At 45.3% G+C, this 12435-nt stretch overlaps 1 protein-coding gene across 2 annotated transcripts in view; it reads right to left on the minus strand.

The window, feature by feature from the left end:
* WIPF3 (WAS/WASL interacting protein family member 3) overlaps positions 1–12435 on the minus strand; it is a 90795-nt gene that overhangs the window by 2706 nt on the left and 75654 nt on the right. For both annotated transcript variants that reach the window (XM_059933674.1, XM_059933675.1), the window contains exon 8: positions 1701–1777. In XM_059933674.1, the coding sequence (XP_059789657.1) occupies positions 1701–1777 (77 nt within the window). The remainder of the gene's footprint in view (positions 1–1700; positions 1778–12435) is intronic.

A 12435-nucleotide genomic window follows, 5' to 3' on the forward strand; every position in this document is an offset into this window, starting at 1 on the left:
TAAGACGGTGTCCAGCTAGACATAAAGAAGACCTTCTTGACAATGGGACGCCCAAGAGAGACTTAACAATTCATCCTTGACTAGACTTTATGGGCTCGGGGATTTAGATGTGTGCCTGCCATGAGGTCAGGGACCAGACGGTGCATAATGCTCCATCATGCTTGCCACATCTGAAGGGGAGGGTGACTCCTGTCCTGTCAATTCTAACATGCCAGGCAAAGCAGTGAGGTACAGTGGAAGGAGCACTGGAAAAGGAGTCAGAGGTCTGCGAATGTGACCTTGGGTGAGTTCCTTAACCTCTTGGAGCTTGGTTTTCTCATATGAAAAAAAGTTTGCATTAAAGGTATCTCTCCAGCTTATACCACAGTGTTGCTAAAAGGAGCAAATGAAATAACATATGCAAGTTATCTAAACTATATAAAGAGCTATATAATGTAGGAAATATTACTTTGATTATTACTATATCTTTCTGATCACAGGAATAATGTATTTATTATAGAACATTCAGAAATTGCAGAAATGCCCCCTAAGAAGTCAAAATCAGCCATAAGCTGGCAGAGTGAATGCCTGTGAACAATTTTGTGTATATTCTTCCTGTCTTCTTTTTCCCTCTGTATACATACTTTCTCTGAACTGCAATCATACACCCAGTTTTGAACCTACAATCATCTGAGAATGGTTATTGCAATTTTTGGATTAGCCATGGTGAGAAAGGGGAGAGGGTGCTTGTCCTCCTTCAGGAAACTCATCCCCACTTCCAGTAACCTAGTTCCTTCTTTCTCACATCCCTTTCCTTGAGGTTCTGATCTAACAGCAGGCCACCCTTTTTGTTACACAGCACTCTGAAACAGGAGGAGGCCAGGGTGGATGGAATGCATGTCTTCAAAGAAACGAAGGGCCTTTAAAGATGAGACCCTGTCATCTGCGGTGAGAGATGTCATCTCCGCCCAGGTTAGAAAACACTGTGTCCCAGTTGCCTCGTGTTAGCACGAGGGCATTTCTTCAAAGACTCACAATTATGACACAAGCGCCTCTCTGGTTCCCCCGATCCCCTCCCCCCAGCTTTCCTCTAGCCACCAGCAAAATTTGTGGCTGAATTTGGTCAAAAGAAATGATAATGTTGGGGACTTCCCTGGCAGTCCAGTGGTTAAGACACTGTGCTTCCACTGCAGGGGGCACGGGTTCAATCCCTGGTCGAGGAACTAATATCCCGCATGCTGTGCGGTGTGGCCAAAAATAAAATAAAATAAAAATTAAAAAAATAAAAAAATAAGTAAATGATAATGTTGATGGGAGAAAAACCCCCAGGGTGCTATGAGAAACCATGTATTCTATAGACGAGAGAGAACACCACATTATGTTTTATACATGTTACAGAGCTTTCCTCTCAGGCTTCTCAGGCCACGGTAACGAGGGAAGAATGATGGGGGCGAACGGGCTGATGGTTGCAGAGTGATTCCCAAGGGGTTCTGTGTTGCCAGAGCTGCTTCTGTATGTGGTGGTGATTCCAGAGAAGCTCCCCCCTTTCACTCTTCAGGTTTTGAAATTGTGAGTGTTTCATCCCAGCTGGAAACACAGGTACCCCTATGGTTTTCCCTGAGGAAAAGCGGGATGCTGTTCAGAGGAAAGCACACCCTCAACAATTCTGTGCTCCCTGAGGTTTCCCAGTTTTACCCTCAGAGACCCGAGGGCTGTGTTACCTGAGCATTTCTGCCTTTGATGTCATCGGAGCTCTGGCCGGCCGCCTCAGTGTGGAGCCAGGGACCAGGTGTGCGGCCTGAAAGACAAAAGAGCCATCTCACCATCTGCTGGCCCGGGGCCGGCTATGTGCTTCACGGAGAAAGTCTGGCTAAACCGGCACTTAGGGCAATGGTACAGGAACCAAGGGTAATGTTAAGTCGGTCAACCTGAAACCCTCGGGCTCCTGGCCCTAGACTGTGCGTTTCTACCCACTGCCTCTATGTCACACACTGTGGATACAGAGGCGTCACGTCCACTGAGCTGGGAGGAGAACAAGTGATGAAGGCCTCTCATCTAAATGCAGGTGCGAGCTTCTCAGCTCTGAACACGGCATCAGCTCCAGACGCGCTTGTGTGTCCTGGCCCCAGATGTGCCGGCGTCGTGCTAGGGTTGCTTAAAAAAGCAGTGGAAGTGTGTGCTGACATAGCTCAGACCCCCTTCCATGAGGATCCAACTCACTCCCTAAAACATATTAGGGGGCTTCCCTGGTGGTGCAGTGGTTGAGAATCTGCCTGCCAATGCAGGGGACACGGGTTCGAGCCCTGGTCTGGGAAGATCCCACATGCTGTGGAGCAACTGGGCCCGTGAGCCACAATTACTGAGCCTGCGCATCTGGAGCCTGTGCTCCGCAACAAGAGAGGCCGCGATGGTGAGAGGCCCGCGCACCGCGATGAAGAGTGGCCCCCGCCTGCCGCAACTAGAGAAAGCCCTCGCAGAGAAACGAAGACCCAACACAGCCATAAATAAAATAAATAAATAAATTTTAAAAAAAAGTTAAAACATATTAGGTTTAAATATTACACAAGTTACGTATGAATATATTCTCATAATTAAGAATTCAAAGAATATAGAAAAGATAATAGGGAAGAAAAAGACCCTAAAGTGCTTCCTCTCTGCCTGCCCTTCTCTCTAATCCCAATTAATTATCCCGGAGTTGCCTCTGCTAAAAGTCTGCTGTTTATCCCTCCAGCTTTGTTTTCCTTTTTGACATTTACTTACATAGACGTGTGTACACGTAGATACATGGTTTGGTTGGTCTAGCCAAGTTTTAAATCCACATTCCTAGGAATTCCAGAACTTTTCCAATGAGTCAGGTGATCCAAATGGTGTCCCTGTGTCTCCTCTGCTACATTTGGTACAAGACTTTTCTGTCTGCTTCTGTCACAGGCTAGGAATTACATAACCATGTCCCAAAGCCCTCCCAACAATTCACGTTGCTGTGCTACTTAAAAGCAACATGAAAAGCAGAAATATCCATCCCAGATTATTTATGATAGTGAAAAGCTGATAATAACCTGTATTCAACAACAGTGTTTAGGAAATCTAGGGTTCATTATCTTATGATGGAGCACCAAGCAGCCCTCTGAATGTCTACAAAGGCTCAAATAACTTGGGGTGATGTTTGAAATGTAGGACAAAAAAGCAGACTAGAAACTGTATAAATAGCAAGATGTCAACTATTTTTAAAAATCCATTTAAACAATGTAAATAATATACTGAATTGATTCCTTTTGGATTTACTGCTTTTTAAAAACTCTTAAAAATACTCTTCAAGTTTTCTACAATGGGCATATAAGTCATCTTAAGAATCTGTTGTGGTAAGATATAGTTTTTTAAATGAACTGCCACATAGAAGGGTCTCTACAACTTACAAAACATTAATCCAACGGACACTGCAATTTTCATTAAAATACTTTTAAAATTACCGCATGCACTTGTTCTAGGATGAAGATATTTTTGGACCAATGGCATAGGGAGTACTAGGTTTTTAGCCAGATTTACAACTGAGCAAAAAGTAAAGAGACACTGATAAACAGCCCCTGACCGAATTCCACGCGGCAGTATGGCCTTGACACTATCGTTCTTAGATATACGAAACTCCAATCTACTACAGAAAAGCCTTCCTCTAGACCAGGGTTTCTTAACTTGGCTCTATTGACATTTGGGGCTGGAAAATTCTTTGTTGTGGGGTGCTGCCTGTGTGCTGTAAGCAGTTTCACAGCATCCCTGGTCTTTACCCACTAGATGCCACTAGCACATGCCCCAGACCATTTGTATCAACAAAAAAGGTCTCCAGACAGAATATCCCCTGGGGGGCAAAATCCCCTGCTTGGAGAACCACTGGGCAATGAAACAGGCTTCTCCATAGGTAAGCAGTGCCCACTAGTTTTCATAAATACGACTGGAAACAACAGAACTAAGGAGAATCAATTTCTTCTTAAAACAGAAAGGAAAACTCTGCATCTTGTTGTAAAAGAAATTTCACTGCTGCTAGAATGTGTGGCTGAGAGTTGCCAGGGTTACCCAGGATGCTTTTAATACAAATACCTCCTTGGGGGGTTTTCCCTTACGAGATGCCACTAGAATCTCTTAGAATTAAACTGCAGAGCCCTTCTGCTTGAAACAGTCCTTCACATGGGCTGTCTGCCCACAGAAGAGTATTTCAGATTCACTAAAATGGGGGTTTTGAAACTTTTGGTACCACAGCGCACAGTAAGAAATCTCTTTTCCATCTCTATCCAGTCACATGCGTCTACTGCACGCAGAGCAGCCCAAGTGACCGCTGCTGCTGCCTCCTAGTAACCAGATGGCGCCTCTTCCCCCAGTTATTAACACGCTGTGTTGCAGGAGCCGCTGGCTACAGAGCAGCGGGATAGGAAAGACTTCGCTAAACTGTGGGGCTTAAAGAAGAAAGTCTGTGGGGCTTCCCTGGTGGCGCAGTGGTTGAGAATCTGCCTGCCAATGCAGGGGACACGGGTTCGAGCCCTGGTCTGGGAAGATCCCACATGCCGTGGAGCAACTAGGCCCGTGAGCCACAACTACTGAGCCTGCGCGTCTGGAGCCTGTGCTCCGCAACAAGAGAGGCCACGATAGTGAGAGGCCCACGGACTGCAATGAAGAGTGGCCCCCGCTTGCTGCAGCTAGAGGAAGCCCTCGCACAGAAATGAAGACTCAACACAGCCAAAAAAAAAAAAATAATAATAATAATAATTAAAGCTGCTAATAATAATAAAAAAAAAAAAAGAAGAAAGTCTGTGCTTGGGCTGGAGGAGCAGAGGCCTGAGGGCCATGCTGGTTTCCAACTTTCTTTTTCGTCACTTGTATACCAAGCCAGCCTTGTACCTTTTCTCAGACAGAGACATATTTTCAGGTCAAAAAAAAAAAAAATCCGTTCTGTAGCCAACCAACAAGAGGCTGAATACTGCAGGGCTTGGAAAACACCCAGAAAGGATTTACAAACTTGGTTGGCCATCAAAGCTGGGTCTCCCAGGACTCCTCCCAGTCTTGGAGTACAATTCCAGGGGCTGGGCGAGGAGACAGTGGGCTCCTAGGAGAAGCACCTCTAACCACCATCTCTGGGCCAACTCGGTCTCTCTCTAAGGTAGGGTCCACATGGCATAAGGTGGAGAGTGGTAGGTATGGTGCAGAGAACCAAGCTGTGTATCTGAAACAAAAGGGATGCTGCATATACCGGCCTCACGTGCAGAGAAGGAATGCTGGCCAGACCACGACAAGAAGGGCAGATGGTTATACGGAACCAAAAGCACAATTCTCTGTGACTGGGAACGTTTCACTGGCAACGCTAACTGTATGACACAGACGTTAAGTGGAACGGTAGTTTCTGTTTCCCTTTCCATCCCCAAAGCAGTGCAACAGACAGGAAACGGTTGCAAAACAGAGGAGGATATTGTTACTAGGTGATTTCAGTGCGGGGATGAATACATGGGCTGGGCCAGAGTGAGGGTGCCCTCAGCAGTCCTCCCCAGGGTTCTGTATGCTGTGTGATGATTGTTTACAGAAGGGGTAGACAAAATAATTAGCTACTAAAGGTATCTGAAAAAGGCCTGAGAAAATCTGGTTAAAATGTTAAACCTTGTATTGCTACTGATGGGAGTAGTTGTTTTTATATCTTTTTTTTTTTTTTTAAATTTATTTATTTATTTATTTATTTATTTATTTTTAAAATTTATTTATTTATTTATCTATTTATTTATTTATTTATTTATGGCTGTGCTGGGTCTTCGTTTCTGTGCGAGGGCTCTCTCCAGTTGCGGCGAGCGGGGGCCACTCCTCATCACGGTGCGCGGGCCTCTCACCGTCGCGGCCCCTCCCGCTGCGGAGCACAGGCTCCAGACGCACAGGCTCAGCAGCTGTGGCTCACGGGCCCAGTTGCTCCGCGGCACGTGGGATCCTCCCAGACCAGGGCTCGAACCCGCGTCCCCTGCATTGGCAGGCAGACTCCCAACCACTGCGCCACCAGGGAAGCCCTGTTTTTATATCTTTTAAAAATAATAAAAAGACTCTGCTAAAAAAATATTTATCCAGAAAGATGTTGATTTGAACTTTAAAAAGGAACATGGAATCATCATTTTCCCTTTGCAATACAGAGCCACTGAGTTCTGCTGGTAGCTCCCTTTCTAATGTCAAATTCATCCCTTCCTCTCAAGTGAGCCTAGGGCACACAGTGGGGTCTTCCTAGGCCTCTGCATGGAGACCCCTCACTCAAGAAGGCGTGGAACACACCCCTGGTTTGGTTCTATGCTGTTCCAGTATTTTGGGCAGCCTGCCCACATCAAGAACAAGCCTGGGGTTCTCTTAGGTTACATGGAACAAAGAACCTCACCTCAGGCCCCGGCTTTGCCACCAGCTGTGACCAGAGGCAGATCACCCTACTTCTGCCTCGGTTATTTCAGCTCGACCTGAAGGAGCTGGGCTGGAAAACCTCATAAGGCCTTCCCTGTTCTAATGCTGGAAGCCTCTCACAGTCTCTAACTAAAGGAAGTGACGGGTTTCATTGGAAATGATAATTCTAGTATCTGCCAGAGCTACGCCTTAGAAATTGCATATCTGGCCTTGCCTTTCCTTCCTCGCTGTCACTGCCATAGTTGACGCTGGCCTGAGGGACCCACGTCCCCCTCGTAGAGAACTTACAGTGTCACCCTACACACCTCGGGGCACTCAGACCAGGCGGGGGGGCTAATCATAGTCTCTCTCTCAATAATTTGGAATTTTAAAATTAGTTTTAACGCTTATTAAAAGTAATATATATTTATTATAGAACACTTGGACAAAATAGTGAAGCAAAAGGAAAATAAAAATCACCCAGCATTCCACCATTGAGGGATAACCACTCTTAACACCATACTGGATGTATTTCTAGCCTCTTCTCTCTTTCCTTTATTTGGTCCACTTTTCCCTCTCCATTTTTCTTTTTAGAATTATATTTAGGTTTTATTTAATGTAATTTTAGTATACCAGGTTTTTTCATTTTGTTTTGTTTTGACTTCTCAAGGTAGCATTGGCATTTTCCCATGTCACTAAATATTCAACAGCACTATTATAACAGATGCAGAACATTCCATCCTGTGGCTCTGCACTAATTTATTTAACCCTATTGTTGGATATTTGTGCTGTTTTCAAATTTCTTCTGTAAATGGTTTAGCAATGTATATATGTGTGGATATTGTTATTTATTAATTCAACAAGTGGTTACTGAGTGTCTGTGTGCTTGGCCCCAGGCCAGGAGCTGAAGATAGACCAGTGAATAAAAATGGATGCTGTCTCTGCCCTCCAGGGCCTTATACTGTACTGGGGAAGACAGGTAAATATATAACATGTCAGGAGGTGATAGATGCTTTGAAGAAAACGATAAGGCAGCATAAAGAGAGCACAAGTGATAGGACAGGAAGTGCTGTTATTTTATCTGGAGTGGTCATCAGGGAAGACCATAAGGAGGGGTGCAGTCACCGGTAATAATCAGGCGTGGCTAAGGTAAGTGCACCAGGGCAGAGGTCCTTACTGCCTAACTGCCCTCCACAAGGGCGGAAAGACACTGGCGTTGTCTTCTGATTCTCTCAGTCTTGGCACATCTAATCCTTTGATTTTACAGCGTGAACCACCAAGAGCTGTTAAAGTTACTGCAGTGCCTGGTGGAGAAGTTTCTCTGCTAATGGAAATAATGGTAGCTAGTTGTGCTATAGGTATAAAGTAACTCTATTTTAATAAAAGACCTAAAGGAGGCAGGGGGTAAGTCTCGCGGATATCTGAGGAAAGTGTCCCATAGAAGGAAGGGCAAGTGCAAAGAGCCCAGAGATGGGGGGTGTGCTTGGAGCATTCTACACATTGTAGGTGGTCCATGCTGTTGGAGGGAAGTGACGATGGGGAGAGTGGCGGCAATGGGCAGTTCATGTGGGTCTTAGAAGCCAGGACAGGAATTTCTGATTGACTTGGAGGGAGATGGGAATTCACTGGAGGATTGTAAGCAGGGCCAGCGTGACTGGGCTTTAGAGGAATCACTTCGGGCTGCCGTGTGGAGCAGGGACACCGGTTAGCAGGTGCTTGCAGCATCCAGGTGAGAAACGACAGTGGCTTCAGCCAGGGGTGAGTGACAGAGGACATGTGATCAGATTGGGGATGCATTTCAAAGGACGAGGTCCCAGAATTTACTGGGAAATTGGATGTGGGAGCAGAAGAGAAAAAAAGAAGCCAAATACGATTCCAAGGTTTTGGGTATGACAAAAAATGGAGGAGCAGTGGGCTTGCAGTGGGAGGAGAGGGGAGAAAGAGGGCAGCCAGAAAATCTAAGCAAAGAAGTGCTTCAGGAAGAGGGTGATGGACTGCAGCTGACGCCTCTGACCCCTGGATTTGGCCATGCTTGGGTCCACTGGTAGCCTTGCCAAGGGCTCCTTCTATGGTGTGAAGGGAGAAGGCCTGAGAGGACGGGGAGAGATGGTGTTGCCTGTAAGAAGAGCAGAGAAATGGCCCAGGGGAGGTCAAGGGAGATTTTTTTTATATATATAAATATCTGGTAAGATTTTAAAAAAATTATTTTGGCCATGCCATGTGGTTTGCGGGATCTTAGTTCTCCGACCAGGTATTGAACCTGTACCCTTGGCAGTGAAAGTGCAGAGTCCTAACCACTGGACCACCAGGGAATTACCAAGGGAGATATTATTTATAGATATTACAGTATCTTTGCAGGTTCAGAGGAATAAAGGAGTAACCTGGAAAGACAGGAGGTGGTAAGAGAGTGGGATGCTGGAAGACAGCTTATGGAGGGCTGTGGTCCCCAGTAATAATCAGACGTGGCTAAGATAAGTCAGCCAGGACAGAAGTCCTTACTGCTCAACTGCCCTCCCGCCATAAAGGCGAAAGACTGGCACTGGCTTTGTCTTCTGATTCTTTCAGTCTGGGGACATCTAATCCTTTGATTTTATGATGTGAACCACCCTGTACTGTTAAAGTTACTGCAGTGCCTGGTGGAGAAGTTTCTCTGCTAATGGAAGTAATGGTAGCCAGTTTTGCTATAAGTGTAAAGTAACTCTATTTTAGAAAAGGAGTTGGGCCACAATGAGATACCACTTCACACCATCAAGATGGCTACAAACAAAACAAAGCACCAAGACCAGAAAATAACAAGCGTCGGAGAGGATGTGGAGAAACTGGAACACTTGTGTACTGTTGGTAGGAATGTAAAATGGAAAACAGTATGGTGGTTCCTCAAAAAATTAAAAATAGAATTACCATATCATTCAGCAATTCCACTTCTGGGTGTATACACAAAAGAATTGAAAGCAGGGTCTCAAACAGTTATTGGTACACTCATGTACATAGCAGCATTGTTCACAACAGCCAAAAGATGGAAGCAACCCAAGTGTCTATTGATGGATGAACAGATAAACAAAATGTGGTAAATACATACAATGGAATATTATTCAGCCTTAAAAAGGAAGGAAATTGTGACATACGCTACAACATGGATGAACCTTGAGGACATTATGCTAAGTGAAATAAGCCAGTCTCAAAAAGTCAAGTAGGGCTTCCCTGGTGGCACAGTGGTTAAGAATCCACCTGCCAATGCAGGGGACACGGGTTCGAGCCCTGGTCCAGGAAGATCCCACATGCCGCGGAGCAACTAAGCCCGTGTGCCACAACTACTGAGCCTGTGCTCTAGAGTCTGAGAGCCACAACTACTGAACCCACGTGCCACAACTACTGAAGCCCGCGTGCCTAGAGCCCGTGCTCCGAAACAAGAGAAGCCACCTCAATGAGAAGTCTGCGCACCTCAACAAAGAGCAGTCCCCGCTTGCCGCAACTAGAGAAAGCCCGCGTGCAGCAATGAAGACCCAACACAGCCAAAAATAAATAAATAAAATAAATAAATTTTTTTTTTTAATTAAAAAAAAAAGTCAAGTATAGCACAATTCTAGTTATATACCAAGAGTAGTCAAACTCATAGAGCCACAGAGCTAGAAACTAGAACAGTGGTTACCAGGGGGTTGGGGGAGGGGAGAATGGGGAGTTGTTTAATGAGTACAGAGTTTCAATTTTGTGAGATGAAAAGAGTTCTGGAAATTGGTTGCACAACAATGTAAATGCATTTCACACTACTGGACTGTACACATAAAAATGGTTAGGATGGTCAGTTTCATGTTATGTGTATATATATATATCTTTTTGGCTGCGTTGGGTCTTTGTTGCTGCGCGCGGGCTTTCTCTAGTTGTGGTGAGCGGGGGCTACTCTTCATTGCGGTGCGCGGGCTTCTCATTGCGGTGGCTTCTCTTGTTGCAGAGCACCGGCTCTAGGCACGCAGGCTTCAATAATTGTGGCACATGGGCTCAGTAGTTGTGGCTCGCAGGCCCCAGGGTGCACGGGGCTTCAGTAGTTGTGGCTCGTAGGCTCTAGAGCACAGGCTCAGTAGTTGTGGCGCACGGGCTTAGTTGCTCCGCAGCATGTGGGATTTTCCCGGACCAGGGCTCAAACCCGTGTCCCCTGCATTGGCAGGCGGATTCTTAACCACTGTGCCACCAGGGAAGTCCCCATGTTATGTTCTTTTTTAACCACAATTAAAAGTAAAGAAAAAAGGAGTTGCGACGAAAACGGTCAAATTTTTAATCAGCCACTTTCCCACTGAACTGACCATGATGAGGATGGTTTTGCTGGGAACACCAGACTGAAATGTAATGTTCGGGTGTCTTTCTCTCCTCCCTTCCTTCACCAACATGTGAATCTCTCAAGGGTAGGTCAGGGGGATCATTTATCTAAATCTCTCCAGAGCTGAGGGCCTCAATAAGTCTCTGTCCATATGATGATGACTTCACTCTTTCTACCATCATTGTGTTAATGAATATTTGTGAGCTACGCATTTTTTCCCAAAGATTCTTAGGGATAGGGTTTTTTCACTTTCTTTTCATTGTGGTAAAGTACATATAATATAAAATTTACCATTAATGACACTTCGTACATTCCCATTGTTGTGTAACCATCACCACTATCTAGTTGCAGAACATTTTCATCAGCCCAAAAGGAAACCCGTACTCATTAGCAGTCACTCCCCATTCTCCATACCCCCCTGCCCTTGGCAGCTGCTAAATTCACTTTCTGTGTCTTTGAATTTGCCTATTTTAGATATTTCATATCAATGGAATCTTATGTGGCCTTTATGTCTGGCTTCTTTCACTTAGCATAATGTTTTCAAGGTTCATCCATGTTGTAGCACGTACCACTGCTTCATTCCTTCTTACTGTCCAATAATATTCCATTGCATGACTACACCACATTTTGTTTATCCATTTACTAGTTGATGGGCATTTGGGTTGTCACCTTTTGGCTATTGTGAATAGTGCTGCTGTGAATATTTGTCTATGAGCTCTTGTGTGAACACCTGTTTTCAATTCTTTGGGGTATACACCCAGGAGTGGAATTGCTAGGTCATACGGTAATTCTGTTTACCTTATTGAGGAACCCAATGCATTTTAAAAACACTTAAAAATTGGACAAAATCATCTACCAAAGAAAGAACAAGGCTCATACTTGCAGAGTGGAGACAGGGAGGATGGCACCGGAAGATCTAAGCCTTAGGGTATTTGTGTGCCGTGTGTGTGTGTGTGTTTGTGTGTGTGTGTGTGTCTCGGAAGGACAGAGAGAAAGCAGGCAAGCGGGCGGAGACAGAGCTCCAGAACTACTACAAAAGAGCACGGAGACACCCTCATCTGACGGAACCAACGGAGTCTCCCACACCATGAAGAACTCTAATCTTGGGTTACAGGTCAATGGCAGAATGCAAGAGAAAAACTGTAAGAAGAAATGTCATCAGATAGGCATGACCTACACCCACATAATTAACAAGGTTCTCCCCCCACGGCTCGCAGGAACGGCAGGAACATGCTCATTTAACTGTGCTAGGAGGCTACTGAAGTATTTTACGTCTACCAATGCCACATCAATCTAAAACTATATCTTCTTTTTGAAATGGCAAATGCCCTTTCTGGTCTGTAGGATGTCAATTCATTAGTACGTTGCATTTTTTTTTTTTAACTGCTCCTTTTTTTTTTTTTTAATTTTTATTTATTTATTTATTTATGGCTGTGTTGGGTCTTCGTTTCTGTGCGAGGGCTTTCTTCTAGTTGTGGCAAGTGGGGGCCACTTTTCATCGCGGTGCGCGGGCCTCTCACTATCGCGGCCTCTCTTGTTGCAGAGCACAGGCTCCAGATGCGCAGGCTCAGTAATTATGGCCCACGGGCCCAGTTGCTCCGCGGCATGTGGGATCCTCCCAGACCAGGGCTCGAACCCGTGTCCCCCGCATTGGCAGGCAGATTCTCAACCACTGCGCTACCAGGGAAGCCCTAACTGCTCCTTCTTGATCCTCAGGAGATTATTTATTTTGGTGTGGGCACTGATTTGAACATTGCTCT

Source organism: Balaenoptera ricei, chromosome 9 (genome assembly GCF_028023285.1).
Source record: "Balaenoptera ricei isolate mBalRic1 chromosome 9, mBalRic1.hap2, whole genome shotgun sequence".
In the NCBI taxonomy this organism is placed as follows: domain Eukaryota; kingdom Metazoa; phylum Chordata; class Mammalia; order Artiodactyla; family Balaenopteridae; genus Balaenoptera; species Balaenoptera ricei.